At 32.9% G+C, this 19,656-nt stretch overlaps 2 protein-coding genes and 1 long non-coding RNA gene across 6 annotated transcripts; all 3 read left to right on the top strand.

Annotated features, from left to right (window-relative positions):
- Positions 1-1,998: 1,998 nt before the first annotated feature.
- On the top strand, positions 1,999-5,755 carry LOC127850675 (uncharacterized). 4 transcript variants are annotated; one of them, XM_052383875.1, is made up of 8 exons: positions 1,999-2,076; positions 3,047-3,134; positions 3,381-3,575; positions 3,690-3,815; positions 4,173-4,308; positions 4,948-5,019; positions 5,220-5,297; positions 5,478-5,755. In XM_052383875.1, the coding sequence occupies exons 1-6, from the start codon at positions 2,016-2,018 to the stop codon at positions 4,987-4,989; spliced, it is 648 nt and encodes a 215-aa protein (XP_052239835.1). In that variant the 5' UTR covers positions 1,999-2,015; the 3' UTR covers positions 4,990-5,019; positions 5,220-5,297; positions 5,478-5,755. The 4 variants fall into 4 exon arrangements, with proteins under 4 accessions (XP_052239835.1, XP_052239833.1, XP_052239834.1 ...); XM_052383873.1 differs by having other exon boundaries at positions 4,113-4,308; XM_052383874.1 differs by having other exon boundaries at positions 2,030-2,076; positions 3,403-3,575; positions 4,113-4,308.
- Positions 5,756-5,757: 2 nt separating this feature from the next.
- LOC127850676 (uncharacterized) lies at positions 5,758-7,060 on the top strand. Its single transcript, XR_008035406.1, has 2 exons — positions 5,758-5,882; positions 6,470-7,060. It is a non-coding gene; the product is annotated as an uncharacterized LOC127850676 (long non-coding RNA).
- Positions 7,061-9,733: 2,673 nt separating this feature from the next.
- On the top strand, positions 9,734-15,687 carry LOC127850674 (uncharacterized). Its single transcript, XM_052383872.1, has 7 exons — positions 9,734-9,753; positions 10,443-10,545; positions 10,816-10,986; positions 11,567-11,762; positions 13,609-13,680; positions 14,010-14,087; positions 14,313-15,687. The coding sequence occupies exons 2-7, from the start codon at positions 10,445-10,447 to the stop codon at positions 14,763-14,765; spliced, it is 1,071 nt and encodes a 356-aa protein (XP_052239832.1). The 5' UTR covers positions 9,734-9,753; positions 10,443-10,444; the 3' UTR covers positions 14,766-15,687.
- Positions 15,688-19,656: the final 3,969 nt, after the last annotated feature.

Here is a 19,656-nt window from a genome sequence, read left to right as displayed (position 1 = left end):
TCTGTGCCATCTTCAAAAGAATTACGCAAGTCAAGGTGTTTTAAGTAGGGTAACTTGCTGAAGTACCCGATTTCATTGTCAAGCTTGTCGATCTGCCATTGATTATCGCTCATAATCAGCGTCTCCAGATTGGGGACGCAGTGAAACGCTTTTCCGTTGACCCTCTGTATATTATTGTGTGACAGATCCACGTACGTAAGTTTTTTTAGAATCAAATCTGGAGCACCCGCACAGGATCCAAAGAAGTAGGGCTGCATTTCAGTCAGATTTGACCCGGTAATGACGATCCGTTCACAGTCATCGCTGATGTCTTTATACAGATCTATAATGTTATCTCCTTTCAACTGAGTTTCTCCATGACATTCAACAGTCGTAGTTGAACAAAGGCACTTGTCAAAATGACCTTTACAAGTAAATGATTCCAATCGAACTCTCGTGAACCAAAAACACAACAAATAAATCACAGACAACATCCAAGTTTTACTGAACGTAAATCCACTGACACTCGCCATTTTGTCGGATGTTTATGTGCAATGCGCTGTTCGTGCTGTAATATCAAATAGACGCAGTGTACGCACGTAGTCCATTAACGCTTGACTGACTGCGAACACACGCACTACGATATAACGATGGTAAGACAGCGGTTATTTACAAAATGAAACAATAATTGTCATTTTAAAAACGTACACTAATTACATATTTATTTAAGAAGGCGCGGAAAAAAACAATAGTAGTATTTAAACAAATATGAATTATCTGTTCATAAAGTAACGTTTTACGAATGCGCACTATCGATTACGGGACCATAAGGTAGTTAGTTTCTTATGTAAGGCGATTATTTTTGTTGGCGTGAGTTCAAAACCGCGGCCCAGTATGGTAAAAAGTGTTTGACATTCTATAAGTCTTTTGTTAATGATTCAGTAGTATACACTTGTTTATAGTTTAACCGCCAACGGAAAAGGGACAATGCTTAAAGTTGTAATAACTGGTTAAACAGGAACTTATTGCGCATGTTGTAAAAGTGTGAAGGAAATCATATAAGCAGTTCAGAGTTATACCTTGGTGAAATCTATTTTACAAGGTAAGACTAGGGAAATTGCAAAATAAAAAAATATATAATGTAGGATAATAACCCATTTATGCCTAGCGTCTAGAAAAAAGGCCTTGGCAAACAGCGTATACCCAGATGAGACGCCGCATATGCGGCGTCTCATCAGGGTCTGCGCGTTTACTTTAATGAATTTCTGTAAGAAATATTCTAAATATAGAAATAAATATACTTGACATCCCTAATTTTGGAAATAAATTGATCCAATTTAGAAGGATGGGAGTCCACTAGGCATAAATGGGTTAAGTAAAAAATGTTAAAAAAATAAAGTATGTGTCAACAGAAGGAGATGATCACTATAGAAATACAAATACGAGGCCAGCTATACAGAATTATCACAAAAAATGACAACTTATGAGTCGTGTTCTGAAAAAACTGCGCATAATCCTTGTGCGTAAAGTATCGTCCCAGATTAGCCTGTGCAGTCCCCACAGGCTAATTAGGGACGACACTTTAAGCCGAAACTAAATGTTTGCTAAAAACAGACTTTCTATAAACATAAAATATCATAAAAGCGGAAAGTGTTGTCACTGATTAGCCTGTGCGGACTGCACAGGCTAATCTGGGACGACACTTTACGCACAAGCATTATGCCCAGTTTTCTCACAACAAGGCTCTAGTAATTGCCTGTTTGAAATTCAGATTAGAGCGCAAGATCGATTGAATGAATTCGGAGGTTAGAACTTAAAAGGATAAAAGACATTAAGGACAAACTTCAGAGAGGGGATCTAAAATGCGACCCTTGTTTTGCCTGTGAAGAATGAAACTCAAATTAAACGTGTTGTTACAAATCTACCCAATTATTACAAAAATGTCATTAATTTTAAAATGTACGGTTGGATCAATCTATGGAAAGAATTAAACTTTATGTATTTTGTACAGCATACGAATAACAAACACCTGCAACATGTCGGAATATGGTACGATCTCCAGACAATGGACAAGCGATCTGAAGACACACGGCCTCAGTGTGTTTCAATATTATTTAAGTTCACCGACTGAGGAATTGTATTTGCGTGAGTCAAGTGCCCGTATTTGTATACAATACAGTTATATATATATATATATATATATATATATATATATATATATATATATATATATATATATATATATATAATTAGTAATTATATATGGAGACTTTCTCAATTGTCGAGCTTCATATTTTAATTTGAACGCTCTATGTTGGATTGTGGATGAAAGCTGGTATGATTCAAGAGTGAATGTTGATGTCAGAACAGATACATTAATAGTACTTCATATTTGAATTTTAACGAAAGAGCAGGCTTGATATTTATGTTTATCTGCATGTCTTATTCAATGCATACTTAAGCCTCGGTTAAAATGTTTATGTCGATTCCCGCGCAGGTTATAGGTGTTTATGAACTACGGTATTTACTACCTTGTGATGCGAAACTCCGCGTTCTTCTCGTTAAAATAATACGAGACTGATAAAGAATTAACCCACTACAGTTATCTCCAAATAACTTATTGCCTCCGTTTAAATGGGAACAGCGTTCATGTTCGTATGCTTTCGAATTAATATCTTAATGTTATCTTAAACACAAAAGTTTCATCTACCATAATAAACGAACACTAATCAGGTACGATTAAATGTATTTTTACAACTTAAAATATGCTGTAGAGTTATATGATAAACATAAATTTCAAGCAATACTAAATTTATAAACAGTGTTCATTACAAAAAAAACTAACCCGTTATATAAATACTGTTTATCATTGCAACCTTTTCGTATGCATTTCTAAATTAACATTCGTGTTATAAGTTATTGTTTTTGTAAGAAAACTACTGGCGTTCGTTTTAAGTACTTGTTTTGTTTGTTTAATTGTATTACAGCATTTTCGTTATGAACTAATTAGCGTATTGAGTTCATATTCTATGTGTGCATACAAGCTCTCTGTAATATTTTTTTACAGATATGGGCGAGTACATGGACTTTGGACTGTTGTATTTACTCACACAACGGTTTTATTTGATCTGCTATCGGTATATCTTACATTTGTGGTAAGTGTTAATCTAAAAATTAAAGTCATATTTTTTTTTCCAAATCGTAAAACACATGGATGTATGTTAATTAGATTTGCCGTTAAAACATAACAAATCAAACATTTTCAGTATGTTCATGTTTATCCAATCAAGATAGCAGTCTGTGTTCTTTTAAACATAATATTTTGTTCAGAATGTGCCGATCTTTCTTGACACCATATACCAAATACATAGCTTCATGTTAGCAATGATTTATTTTTGAAGTTCTAATATATTGTGTTGGAAGTATCCAAACATTGTCGAGAACAAAGTACCTACTAGAAAAAATAGCAGCGATGAACGTCAGGCAAGAAATCAACAAAATTGTGAGCAATTGCTGAAAAAAGCTCAGTCAGAAATCGATATACTTCGTAGTGAAAAACAGGTGTTGGAAAGTGAAAAACAAGATGCCTTAAGCAGGTTCATAATTCTACGAATATTAAATATATGTTTGATATTTGTTTTTATTTACATATCAATAATGACGGTTTAAATGTTATTCACACTTAATTGTTTTGTAAATACATTTCGAAGAGATCAAAACCATACAAGAGTGCAACAACAATTGGAAGATTTGCTGAAAAAAGCTCAGTCGGAAATCGATAGATTGCATGCTGAAAAACAGGTGTTGGAAAGTGAAAAACAAGATGCCTTAAACAGGTACTATGTTCACAACTGCTAAATATATGTTTAACATATGTTGTGACTTAAATTGCAATAATGGCGACAAAAGTGGTATTTACACTTAATTGTTGCGTTAAAGTAATATATTATGACGGATGGAAAGGAGATGGCGTCAACTTAAAATTACAAATAAAAGAAGCTTACATTCGTTCAGAATATTAACCCTTATAGACTAATTATATATTTATTCAGATAGATAATGCATTCATACAGATTATTCAATATTAGCCTGCCTTATATCGAATATACATGATGTTTAATGGCTTATACCAGACTAAGCACATTAATGTCTTCCAAACTGAGGGACAATAACCCAAATATTGCCGACCTCAGCGACAAGTTTAGGCCTACCAAAATTGGCGAGCAGTTCACTGAACTCTATGACAATGAATGGACAGATGCTTTCTCTGTGCTGGAACAACAATATACGGAAAAGCAGGGAATAACCTTTCTCTTAGATATCATTATGGTAATGAAATATTATTGTGTTATCTGTTATGCGTGCTTTGAACCACACGGCTTTTCATGATTGTGGCAGGCAGCGTCTCGTTTAAAACTTTAACCCTAGTATAGTCAGCAGTAAAATGTCTCCGAAACGTTATATAAATATTGTGCTTCTTTGTTAATTACCTGGTATTATTTGCTTTTAAGAAGGTCAGTCGCGCCAATTATATACGTATGGATTGAATGTTCATGTGCTTAAAATTTTGTAAACACCTTACAATGTTATAACCAACTTCACATCGACAAAAAAAGTTGAACATTGCGGCGCAATGTCTTAATCAATGAATGAAAATCGCAAAATAAAATGAATTTCGATATGCCCATATGTTCGATGATGTAATGGCAACAACAGTTTTAATAATATATAAGTACTGATTTCCTCTGATCAAAAGGAGAGAATTGGATAACTACTACAGGTCAATATAATATGGATTTTAATATGTTTACGTATTCACTGTTATTTAATTAAATATGATAGCACATACATTACTTTCACATTTAGTTAACGCACACACTTTAACTATAAGATGTTTGCAATAATAGCTTGATTTTATTGAGCTGCATGGTAAAATATTGAACACATGGTTGATATTCTATAATCTAGGAAGCCTACGTATTCTGCGAACAGGAACTCACTGCGTCTTGAAACTATGTTAAAAAAATCTTTCTAACCGAGGTAATAGTAAATGAATACTACATTTATAAAATTAATATTAATAATAAAATAATAATTACAAAAAAATAATGAGGATGATAACAGTAATTTTATATATACTCAAGTTGCCAAAAAACCCAAAATACAGCACCACATAACTGAATACGATCTATATTGTCAAAAGTAACCGAATTAACTCGTTATAGTTTAATGTATTTTAGGGCGATACTGTGACAGCAAAGTGTTTGAAAGATGCGCGAAAAAAGAAGATTCTGGATGACATTGCTGAAAAGAAACGGGTAAACATAACTTAAATCTGACAACGTTGTAAAACATAAATACAATGCCGAACACATACACACACATTCAATTCTAAGCATTAACACATCAAACTTATCTAACAACTTTTACGTACACCGTTCGTGTATTAAGTAATCCTATTACTTATTAAACAAACATAAAATGGTGTTATTTTTTAGGAATTTTCAACTGATCTGTCAACTCATTACAATGAATACCCATCGTTTGCCAACAACGACGCGATCCAGAAATATATAATTAAATGCGTACAGTTATGTCTGCTCATGAATGCAAATGACCCGCCATTGGTTATTGAATGTTCAGGATGGCATTCGCATATTTTGACATAAGGTCACACCCGAATGCCAATGGTCAATGGCAAACCGACGTCAAGGAAAGCATGGGTAGGAATAGAAATAGACGAACAGCCCATGCCTAGACACGATTTTGACAAGGCTGTTTTGTTTGGCCCATCATGTACCTTCATCGAAATGGACCGATGCTTGCCAAGGGAATAGCTCAAGGAAACCATATGTAGAACAGCCCGCCCCAAAACGCTGAAGTACTGAGTGGTTTGGATGTTCGTATGTACTGCCAACAATCTATTTCATAAGAATATAATTTATAGGTTCGTTTTATAGTATAATGTATTTGACTGCAACGCTCATTAATATTAATTAATTAATTAATATTATCATAAATTTACATGGTCTACTTATTACTAATCGGAACATAAAATGTGAAAATAAAACTGTTTTATTTCATTTATAAATCAACATTGTCCATCTTAATTTAGTAACATATTCATAGCTCATCAAGGGGAATAAAATTTATTTGTTTTTAGTCTCATACAAACTCAATGTCGCTTCTTTATCTTGAGTATTTATTGTAAATAGCATTTAAGATGTTGAATCAAAAAGCACCAGTACAATGATAGTTATCATAATGGTCATTTTTGATTCAACGTCGCTTTTGCTATTGAAAAAAAAATGAAAATGTTGTGTTTAAGTAGATCCAAAGTAGTGTAGATTTTTATTTAAAATATGTACAAAACATAAAACGCGCAATGGGCTCCTACCCTTCCGCATCAACCCTCTTCTTCGCCGGCTTGGCGCTGAACCTGAACACAATTCTGGGGAAACGCATGCATACCTACTGCAAATGTTTGCAGTGATACGAGGTTTGAAGATATGCCCTGGACAATAAATCCGACGTCCGGACATGTGAGAAAATTATTTACCTTCAGCACAACTGTTCCCGGATAAATTGTTTGGACTTGAGCGTTGATGTGGCCTATGCCAGTTTTTCTAGATTAAATTAAAATAAATGATCATATGCAAATTATTATTTGCCAACTTAGCAAGAATATATGAAACCTAATCGGTAAAATGGTATCTTCAAAACAGTATTTCTATGGGCCTAATCGATTACCTTATTGGGCCTTGGATGGCTTTATGTAATTTAATATATTTCATATGCTACATATTTATACAGGTTCAATGTGGGCTTGGGCAAGAGTCTGTTTGTTTCGGGAACCCGTATATCGCTGTTGAAAAAGTGTCTTATGACGCTTGGGCAATTGGGTAACAAGAATGCGTTGAAATGATTCATTCAATGAGTTGTTTTAACTACAATAATGTGTCAACAATTACTTTAAACAGTCTATGTGATAGCATCTTGTCTACATTATGTGTTTGTGTCACCTGTATAATATTTATAATATAATGTATTTGTTGACTATGCTGATTAAAGTTAACCGCTTCTTGTTCTTTATCAACGAATCTTATCTGTTATGTATTCAAGATATGTTACTTTCTAAAACTTTTACAAAAAACAAATATTACAAAAGGCGACTGAACAAAACGATTGTCTACATCAGTACGCGGTTACACAAACTTACAGCATGTCTTTATGATTTTAATATAAAGAAGTGACTCCAACTGCACCAGCAGTATTGCATTCTGATTATACGCAATTTCGTGGTCCTTTATTTTCGGCAAGTGACCGATTGCCCAAACAGGACGGCAAAAAACGAAACAACGTACACACATAGAAGAATAAAGGCACTGGGGGTTAAAACCTATTTTAGACAGCTAAACCTCATACTTTGCCCAGCAATATTCATGATACACCTAAGTGTAAATAAAATTTAACCTCATAGCATTGCAACTCAAATTTAACAATAACAAAAGGGAATTTAAACTAATTCAATTTCATTACCATTTAATTACTCGATGTAAGAAAGGAGACCAGAGCAACAGAGTTATAACTTTAAAGGGAATTACGGCACATGATATCACATAACATAAACTGATCACAGCCGGTGTAACATCAATCAGATGTCGTATGCAAAGAATATAAGGTTTAGACCGGTTTTTAGGTATTTTGTACCTCACGCATGTCCCATTTGTAATCATAATTGCATACTTGAAGTGTAAATTCAAAGATATATTCAAGGCATCGCAATTCAATATTAAATGTTACACATAACGTGTAAATCCCACCTATTGTGTCACTGCAACCCATATTTCTTTATCAAACATCTTATCAAAACAGTGCTTAATGACACGGACAACTCGTTGATAACACTGACGGTTAAAGGGTTGTTCTGAAACTAAGATGGGTTTACCATTAGGATACTGTCTACAGATAACCGTACATCTATAACAACATACGTTTGGTTTTATTTACGTTTGTGCATATCTGTACTATATATTATGTTCTTCATTGTGATGCAAAACATAAATTCTAATAAAATTGAAACCATATTAAACTGCATTGTTTTATGGCAATATAATACACATATTTTGGTAAAATGATGCATGAACCAATAGTTTCAGGCATTTTGTACTTCCCTCTGACGGTAATAATTGTATAAATGATAGTATATGATGGCAAGTACCTGCGTCTCGCCACAGCAGAATAAATAAATGAAATGTGTAAGGTCTCAAAACCATATTTATTATACCAAGAGTTTTTTTACAATAAAAATAAACACAACGGTAAAATAAAACTGCCCAACATAATCATGAACAATGTTAAAAATTCAATGCATTGAGGTTATTCAGATGCAACGTTTGTCAAGTTAGGAACTTAAAGCGTATGTTTCACGCCGTAACGAGCGGGGCGTTCTGAAGGTATAACGCGTAAATCAGTGCCATATCTGTACGACCTACAGTCATACGAAAAAATGTCCTTAAATATGAATGACGGGAAGTTCCGTAAAAGAGATTCAAACAAAATATATTCACCAAATTATAGTTCTGTCTTAGTGTTATATATGTATAATTTACAGGACAAAGTTTAAGTTTATTTGTGGCGTATGTATCATTCGGCAACATAACGTGTTTTATGAAATACAAACGTGTTTACCAAAATATTATAATTGATTAATTTTAAGATGTATTAAACGTGATTTTTGTTTTTTATTTTGCTTTCCTGTGATAATGCAGAAAATGTATTTCTGTTTTTAATATATGAATAGTTTGGGTTAATTATTACTCTCGATCAAGAAAGAATGTGTACAATAGCTTTTTATTAAATGTGTTTCAACAATAGCTAGTTTAAGGATCCGTATTTCTGCGAGTTAAGACCAAACTTATCTTGCTATCTTTAAAACATGCGATGAAATGTTGTTAATAACGGGTCATTTGACGTTTGCAAAATCTTTCTTTGTATAATTCAGAACATTAATTGGTATTTTACGTGCCAATTTTCCTGCTATACTTCATGTAAGTAATAGTAAACCTGTTGTGAATTTATTAATTCGAAAAGAAAAAAGTGTTTGTTAGACAAAAAGTTATTTTCTTTCATTTTTGTGATGATTACATTGTTATTGCTTAAGCAATAACGTCTATTCGTGTTGTTTATTGCAGGTTCGTCATACTTTGAGTTTAGAATCCATTTTGTTTAACGATTCGATCAAAAAGGTTATTTTCTTGTAAATCCGATATTAAAAGTATATGTTCATAAAAGGTTATACACATAAACTCTTTTTTTAAACATATGCACTTTTTAGTGCAAATATTTCGAATAGAGATTTCATTAAATATCAACTAATAAAATAAAACTAACCATATCTTCCAGGTGGTATAAAAACGTGTTTTGATATGCCCATCGCCCAGGTAAACTAGGGCTTAGTCGATAACGTATATTCATATTAATCATGAGGTTGCATATTGAGACCGATAACAGTGCAATGTTTATGTACTACAACTTTATGTTTAACATGTTTATTTCATAAGCAAACGCTCGAGGATAATCAGTCCATTTAGACAACTTACCAGGTATGCGAATGTTTGTATTAACAGTTACTTGATAGATGTTTTAACCAGATTTGTTCTAAAATTCTGGATAGCAATTTTATTTTAACTGATAATAGCCATTACATCGCGAAATTACAAGGGCTTTAGATATGTTGGAAGTGTTCATATATTTTCTACATTATACTCGCATGTGTGTAGTAGTTGCACATTTACTCTATTTCGTTGTGCGCATACTAGTGATTTTCTGTTGTAAAAACTTCATGCACTTCATTAAGAACACAAAACTTGGGATGTTTTTCCTAAATGAAATAAGTGGATTACCTTTTGCAAATCCTTGTAATATTTTTATGTCCCCAGTACTGGGGAACATATTGTTTTTTCCCTGTCTGTTGGTTTGTTTGTTGGTTTGTTGGTTTGCGTCAAACTTTAACATTTGCCATAACTTTTGCAATATTGAAGATAGCAACTTCATATTTGGCATGCATGTGTATCTTATAGAGCTGCACATTTTGAGTAGTAAAAGGTCAAGGTCGAGGTCATCTTTCAAGGTCAAAGGTCTAATATATGGGTCAAAATCGCTAATGTAATATACACTATAACTTCGTAACAACTGCTCTTATTCATATGTATCTCATATAGCTGAACGTTTGGAATAGTTAATTGGTGTGAAAAGTCAAAGTTCAAATATATGGGGTATCACATCTTGTTTTGTCTATATTTTTCTTTTTGGACATACGGACTGCGATGCTTGTTTTTGTTTTAAACATATTAAGATATTTTTGTTTTGTAAAAACACATATAGTTGTGTAAAACTAGATATGCTTAAGATAACGCATAACATAGTTAGTTGTTGATAGTTTGCTTGTGTACATTTTGCAGATATGGATTTTGGTATGCAATTTACGTTATCTGAAACCCTGTATGGTTTCGTCGCCAGATTAACGCTCGTTCGCACACTGTGTGGTTTCATCGCCAGATTATGGTACGTTCGCACGTGAAAATTTAAGTCAATGTTTTTCAAAGTGACTCAAGTATCATTAACACATCTTAAAATGAAGCATAATATCATCATCATAAAAATAAAGTACTAATGTTTTGTTTATTGTCAATGCTTTTCGTTTAAAACATAACAAAAATCTGCGTTCTACAATCTCTGACATAATTATATGAATGGCATGTCTGTTATATTCATTACCATATATTCAATACGTATGTCTTAATGTGGGCTACGTATTACATTTGTAAATCATAGTTACGGGTGTTCTACAAGCATTTCCATAAACGAAGTAACTTATACAACTGGCATCAGCGACGAACCTCTTCCAACTTGGGAACAATTGCTGAAAAACGCCAAGTTAGAAATCAAACGACTTCGTCAGGAAAAACAGTTGTTGGAATCTGAAAAACAAGATGCTTTAACCAGGTATCTTATTTTAATTTTCTAATAATTATTACATTTACGTTTATATTTGTTTTACCTTGTGATGATCGTATGTTAAACTAAAATTATCATTACTTGAAATAACATAAGTAATAATGACCTGCGTCGATCAGTCCAAGACGGAGACCAAATTTTTATGTCTGTTTTTTGTGCTTTGACGAATAATCAGTTATCATAAAAATATATCCAAGCTTTTCAGTATTCGGACAGAGGAGTTAAATAAAATCTATTCTATGAAATCACAATATGATGTCTTATGCTCTTATAATATCACATAATGAAAGATGGACATGTGTCTTCTAATCATTGTTGGACGATTTTTCACTTACCATAAATAAACGACCGCCTTATTGATCAAATTTCAATTTCTTACCGGCTGGTTCAACAGCAGTTTAACTTTTTCAATTCAGCATAAAATAATGATAAGCTAATAATTTTAAACATTTTACTAGTAAATTCAGCTGAAATATTACCGATTGTCTTTACAACAACATCGTTTCATTAAACACACTCTATACTTACACACTAAGTGAATGCGCATGACTCAGTTTGGTTATTTAAGACTTAGCCAACTGATGTCGTCCAAACTAAGGGACAACAATCCCAATATTGCCGACCTCAGTGACACATTCAGACCGACCAAAATTGCAGAGCTTCTCACCGAACTCTATGACAATGAGTGGACGGATGCTTTTTCCGTGCTGGGCCAACAATATACGGAAAAACAAGGGATTACCTTCCTCTTAGATATCATCATGGTAATCAGTTTTTAGCGTGTATTTAATCAATTTTTATCGTGTGTCCTGTCATATGTGCCCTTTTACTCATAATCATCGCATTAAGCATGCGAAACAATCCCGTTTACCATATACATGTGTATGATTATTCACGAGGTTAGATGACAATGAATCAATAATGACTAGCATTAATAATGCTTCTGATCGGAAGAGAAATTAGCACAAATGTCGAACAAATTAATTGAGTACCCCATTCAGTGACTTTAATTATCATATGATAAATAATTAATTAATTCATTAATAAAACTAAAACAGCAAGTATTTAGACGTGATCCTTTGATTGAACAGTGAATGCAAAGCACATATTAAAAGAGGATTTTATACCGATTTAATAGGCGTTATTTTATCACTTGTACCTACGATCTCTTACAGTCACACATATATGTATTAAACTTTAAGTTAAATACTGTGAAACCATTTATTTTCGACAGCACAAAATTTCGTCATTTTTATAAAACTGACGATTTCGTCAGCACTTAAATTCGCCGATTTCTGATTTTGAATTTTAAAAAAATGCGTCAGTCACTATCCGATTTGTGTGTAATACATATTCGCGATCTATCGCATTTGCGAAAAATCGTGGTACGAATGCGGGAACACACTTGAGAATCACTGCAGGAGGTGGGGCCTGTTTGTCACATGCCAATTAACTAGTCTTTTGTTATCAAGGGACAGTAATGGACCCTCTTAATGTATGCCATTCACACGTTCATTGTTATGATTACCGGACAAGTGGGATCGAATAACCGTTAACGAGTGTTTGTAACAACGAAGCCAATTGCCAATTAGTCTTAAAGCTGGGCTGATTTAAAAAAAAATTGTCCATGTTGTGTTGATGAAACAATGTTGTTTCCGTTTTTTTTGCTCTCTAAATGAAATGAAGTATTTTTTGCAAGCAAATCAAACTAGTCACTTTTGTTTATTTTCTTGGGTTTGTGTTCTAGTTGGTATGATTGTTATTAAAATGCTGTCAATACCGTTTTAAAACTGTTTGTGTTATACGAAAGAGGTTCCAGTTTGTTAAGTGGTTTTTTTTCAAATAAATTGCTTTTTTATCCTGATATCAACATTAAAATTATAAACTCTATGTGTGTGTGTGTTATTAAAAAGTAAACAACCGGTATATAAATCAATAATGTCACTAATTTAAAAATAAATAAATCGATACATATAAAATAGTAATAAGTGTAGCTAAACGCAAACAATCAAACAACAAACAGCAATTAAAATATTCTTTATTAATTTGTGATAAATATGCTTGTTGATCACACATCGTCATCTTTGCGTTTGGTTTATTGTCTTTCATCGGCATTCGCTGCGGGATGGCTAATATGCAACACCCCTGAAAAACACAATGCACCTAATGGGTAATACAGTTATAAACAATTAGCGCGAATTCATTACCATTCTACATAAACGAGGTCAACGCATTCGATACAGCTGTACTGCACACGCGTTTTTAAGAAGTGTCACGTGTCAGTTAAGTACCTTGTGTAATCTACATCCCTTTCTGTCAAAACCGGATTAATCTTGATTACGAAACAGCAGTGAATGTGTGCATGGATTATTTTGAAATTTAATGCCTCATGTCTACGGTAAAGTTTTAATATTGTTCAACTTAGTGTTTGTTTTTGTTCAAACATAGAGCATGATTGTTCGTTAGGATCTTAAATTCGCCGATCGGTCGACTGGCGAAATTTATGAAAATTAATGCCTGACGATTAATAATGGTTTCACAGTATTTATTTTATCCACGCACATGATTTAGAATGTTCATGTCCTTGTGACTTATTTTCAAATATTCAAGGAAGCATACGTTTTTTGCGAAAAGGAACTCACAGAATCTTGGAGCCACGTCCAAAATCACTATCTTATAGAGGTAAATAACTTCAATTTTGAAACACGAATGATCTATCTGGTTCTTCAATATATTCAGTAAACTAAAGGCACAGATTGTAAACTTGTATAGAATAAACTTTTTATACACACACGACCAAATAATGCAAGCTTGCAACGGCTGTATCATATTTATTATAAATTAAATGAAGTCGCTCTTTGACCGTTTCACTTTATGATGCTTTTCATTGGTTTGTTTTCAAAATTATGTCAATCGAAAAAAAATACAAATGCAATTCATTTCACAAATACACATGTTCTTTGGAAGAAGTTATAATTATCATGTTATAATAATGATCGGTTGTAATATAGAACGATACTGTGACAGCGAAGAGTTTGAAAGATGCACGAAAAAAGAAGGTTCTGCGACACATTGACGAAACGGAACGGGTAATTACACATCTAGCTTTAATCTGACAATAATTGTTGCAAAAGATCTTCAGACTGTTTACTCAATTGGTTGTTATTGTGTGTGTCTATGCTTTTTTACGTTTTGCTTTTATTGTGTCTTGGTTGTTATGAAACACATTCATATATTAAATATATCCCTAAATAATAAAAGTACAATTTTTAAGTTAAGCTATTGTAAAACTTATTTGTTTTAACATATTTAAGGATTTTTCAACTCATCTATCAACTCATTACAACGAATACCCATCGTTTGCCAACAACGACGCGATCAAAAAATATATAATGGAATGCGTACGGTTATGTCTGCTCATGAATGCCAATGACCCGCCGGTGGTTATTGAATGTCCAGGATGGCATCCGCGTATTTGGAAACAAGCTCACACCCGAATGCCAATGGTCAATGGCAAACCGACGTCAGGGAAAGCAGTTGTTGGAATAGGAATAGACGAACAGCCAATGCCTAGACAAGTTTTTGAAAAGGCTGTTTTCAAGGAATATACATGCCGTGGACTATACATCGAGTACATCGTTTGGCCAATCACGTACCTTCATCGGAATGGACCGTTGCTTGCCAAAGGAATAGCGCAAGGAAACAATATGCAGAACAGTCCACACCAAAACACTGAATTACATTGCGTTGTTGATGTTCAAAAGTGACACTAACTACCCATAAAACGAAGGCATAATTCATATGACCTTTTTATAATGTAGTGAATATGACTCAAACGCGCATCATAAATAAACGTTTATATGTATTTCGAATGGCTAGCATTAATTATTAACATATACATCGAAAACAATGCAGTTCAATTTCATTTATTTGAGTTGTGTTATAAAATATTATCTAAATTACATCAATATAATATCCTTTTCGCTACATGCTGTTTTTTTGTGTATTTGCAATGTGTATATAAAAAAAAATACTGACGAGATTAAAGCAGAAAGCACCTTTCAATAACCACTCGTGATGTTTGAAGTTGATACCTCTGATAATTTCAATATAAGCCCTGTTAAAGACATCCGACGTCCGTATATGTGACAGAAGGCTATTTAAGCCCTGTTAAAGAAATCCGACGTCCGTATATGTGACAGAAGACTCAATCTCCGCAATTATTCATACACATAATTATGCAATGTTTTTTTTTAAAAGCTTTCCGGTGGTTTATAAAGACATATCAGCGATTTAAAACTGATAATTCACTGTTGCAAAATGTGAAAATTAAAAAATGACAATTATCGATAATTATAGTGTCATTATGTGAAATTTTGTGATTAGTGGAATATCGATTTTTATTCACTCGTGATAATAGAAAATGTATATTTTCTGTGATAACTCGTGAGTTAAAATCATTATTTCACCAAATCAAACAAATATCTTCTATGTTATTTCCCCAGTGTACAATTATATATGGGACCGATATGAAAATATTTTCCGTGTAAGCAACTAGTTGTTGGCAAAATCTGATGTGGAAACGATATTTCTATTGTTCCATAATTGGTAACCATATCGGCTTTATGTTTGCTTGATTTAATTTAAATGTGTTTCTTGTATTGAATTTTAATAAAGGTTATAGTTGTGCTTGTTCGTCATGATTGTTTTGAAATAACATATTTCTTGGTTGTGGAAAATTGAACGATTTTTGCATGTGTCCATTGTGAACTGCTCTACTTTGCCATTTCTTCTTTCGTCTATTACATATTACCGATACTGTTTTTTTGTACTACAACAGTTTGGATTTGGCTGTGTGAGTGCCATAGTTTGATATTTGTTATAATTATACCACTATGATATAATAATTTTTAATATCACGTCAAGAGGGTCTATATCAGTCAATGTCTTATGGTAGGTGATATAACTCGGAATCGACCATTAAGTCATCATGTTTGGTTAAATAGAATCAGATTTAACAAAGCAAACGATTCATATCAAAATGTAATATATTTTAAAATTACAAAGAAATACAAAATCAGCAAACAAACATATTTAACAAATATCGCACGGCTAAGAATATAAGGATGGTGATGCTTGCCGTTGCGCGAGTCTGATATTTCACACAACGATATGTTAGTAGCTTATTTTTCTATGTATCATATCTTTCTCTTCCAATTTTAATAGAAATTATGACATATAATTTATATAACGCTGAATTTTCAGCTGGAATGAATATAATGCTTGACGTGTTGATAACGACGCCGTGAGCACTTGTGTTAACTATTTAAACAAAGTGTTTTTGGTTGCTTTGTTGTTTTCCCTTTTCTCTTTTCGTGTATAAATATATAACACATGTGTTTAAAATCACTTGTTGTGTTATTGATGTTTCTATCTCAACACAAATAAAAACTGTATAGTATTTTCCGAGTAATGTGACATAGCTCTACCTCCAAATGTTGACTGGTATAACAACTAATGACGTTACATAAACATATGTCAGGATGCGTTATACTATGTATAGATATTAATGTCGTGCTAGGATACATATACACGTTTGTAAGGATTACAATATAACTAGGAACATATGTTTACCTGAATAAGACGATGTGTTGCAAAGAAAAAAAAAGATTGATGTTGTAAAGGTTTCTCATACCTAAAAATTTTATGTCAAAAAAGAGTATTGTACAAGGGGAGTTTTCAAGATTTTCAGAGATCAGTTTTAGATAAGATTTCTAACCACTAAAAATCGTGGTGCTTTTCTCCAAGTCAAACAATTATTATTAAATTCAACACAGTTTATCTTTAAGTAAATCTTCAATAACGATGAGATTAAATTGTTCATTTTGGGAAATAAAATATTGTAGATATGTTATCTTTATTTTTAATCCAACTGTGTCTGAATTGCCAGCAATATATCATATCTGTTTGAGGCTTTTGTTGACAAGTTTAAAGTGTTAAAAGTACCCAAATCATTGTTGTTATCAACATATCTTGAGTATTTTATATTCAATATATGTTAGTCTATTGGCATCGTGAACGGTTGCACAAAACACTGTTTTATAGCAGCATCAAATACACAGAAAAGTACGATACTCTCAATTACATATCAAACCGAAGAATCCTACAAAGTCGTACTTATAGAGAATACTAGGTTAGCGTTGAATACAGAGAAGATTATGTTGCAAGGCTTAGAACGCTGGGAGCGCGAGCCTTGGCGAGCGCTTTCGGTGTTCGAGTCGAGCAACATAAACTTCTCTGTATTCAACGCTAATCCTAGTATTCTATTTATAAATCCCATTTGATTTTTTGAACGTGACATTTAACATAAATAGATCTAATATCCTTAACAATAATTTTAATTCATTCTTAAAAGCGCTTAAAATCTAACGAATGTAACCATGCGTAGTGATATAAATGCATTTGTCCTGGTACGCAAAATAGTCTTTAGAAAATTCCCACACAAACTGTAAAACGAGAAAAAATATCACCATATGCCTCGATTCAATTTTACGCAGCATGCGAATTGTAACACATTACGACCGCGAAAAGATTTTACTTTACTATAATTCATTTTATTTTCGAAAGAAAATGATCAAATTCCAATATGGCGGCGATTGCTCCTGACAAAATGATGTCGATGTCAACATAGATGTACACCATCGACGACCTTGACAATTTCGACGAGTAAACAGAAAATTGCAGCGACTGACACTTTATTTGACTTAATATACAGGGCAATACGTTTTCCGACTTCGGACGACGAATAAAAGGACGCGCAGAACGTGTTTTTTATAAAAAGTTATGCGTATGCCGTGTGTGATCCGATGCATCAATGGCGCCCATGTTAAAATCATTTCCCCGAGAACAGGGAACGACAAAAGTACAAACAAAAACCAAAACACGTTCGAACTATTATCTTACCTTTAATTGTCCTTTAAAATCCATCCAATAATTGACGATTTTTTATCTAGGGTCTTTAATCATTTTAGCATAGTTAAATAAAGACCCTTATGCCATCATATCACTATATTCAAATGAGAACTCTTCTTCGTCACACGCTACGTCATGTACTCTATGTACATTACTGCTGTTAAAATGAATTGGAGCAGTTTATCAAATAATAGCCGTTGGTAAACACGGTTGCAGTTGCAGATTTCTGCATACAAACATAATTATGTTTAAACTCGCACAATGTTTTATTGTCTATGGTAAATGCCCTTATTTTACAAGAAAATAATTTAATATATAAATACAGAAAGAATGAAAAATATTCCATTACACAACAGATAAATGAGTGGATAATACCCGTGAACAAAATGGGACGTTCCGAATTCCAGTTTGGTGCTATTTTTACCATCTTATACTTTACACAGCACTATGCCTTACGTGAATTTAATCGGAAAGCAAATATTGCAGATTGTTTATGAATTGTGCGATATCTGTATGGCTTGTTGTACATTCTTAAATGTCAAAAGTACATGCATAGTTATAAACAATGCACATTATACGAAATAAGGAAAATGTGATAAATTGACAATTCAAATATGTCGATATACAGTAGGCCTATCATATCATTCATGTACAATAAGTCGCGTTTTTAATAAATCGTCAAAAAAAATTAGGGAAAATGACGCAATAAATATGTCATTTTATGACGCCATTAATCAGCTGATTCATTATACGGATGGCGAAAAATTATGTCATATGACTAGATTTTAAGGTTGAAGGTCGTATAATTTTGTAGCTTAAGTTTTTAACGACTTTATTTCTTAAAAATCATTCAGTGGTAAAGTAAAAAGTAGTCCGTGCACGCGACAGGTATATCCTACAAGGTTGAATACAGGCTAGTATATTCCATAAGGTGTTATACAGTCAATGTCGCGTTTAAAATGGGATAAATACACCATCTGCTATGTTAGACATGAGGCAAGTGACCGTGTGTATGTTCAATAAATTACAAGACACACTTCATGAAATGACATCACTAAGAAAACCCCGACTTTAACTCGCCTTTTAAACGGCTAAGATTATGTCTTGAGGTTAAAACACGGTAAAGAGATAATTTAAAAAACACACGCGGTCCAGACACCTTCAAAGCTCTTAAATACAACAATAAATTTATAAATAATATATTTCTTTTTGATTTTAGCTTTAATAATTGGTTGTGTACGTTCCAGCTTAATAGTCTTATAAGCAATACTCGTTTCCTCTATCAGACATTCAATGCCAGAAATAAACAAAGAAAAGCGTGCATAAACTGAAACTCGTTTATTGCAACATAATTAAGGTTGGTATAACATTTAAAACGGCATGTTTACCATTTGGTCGTTTGAAACGCTTATGCAATAATTTATTTTACAACATGCGTAAGATCAGATGTTTCCCGAAATGCTTAATCTTATGTACATATCATTTTTTTTATTTACTTTGTTGTAATGAGTAACGAAAATGTTTAATATGAAACCAAGACTGATAACAAATATTCACCATTATCTTGAGATTATATACTATGCCGATAAAACGGTGTCAATGATCGATTGCAACTACTTTCTATTGAATGGGTGTATTCATTACTTGACGCTCAATAATCATTTGGCTTATAGGCAAGAACATCCG

The sequence above is a fragment of the Dreissena polymorpha genome, chromosome 11 (assembly GCF_020536995.1).
Source record: "Dreissena polymorpha isolate Duluth1 chromosome 11, UMN_Dpol_1.0, whole genome shotgun sequence".
Taxonomy (NCBI): Eukaryota; Metazoa; Mollusca; class Bivalvia; order Myida; family Dreissenidae; genus Dreissena; species Dreissena polymorpha.
Note: the sequence above shows the minus strand (reverse complement) of the source record. Positions and strands in the feature narration are given on the sequence as shown.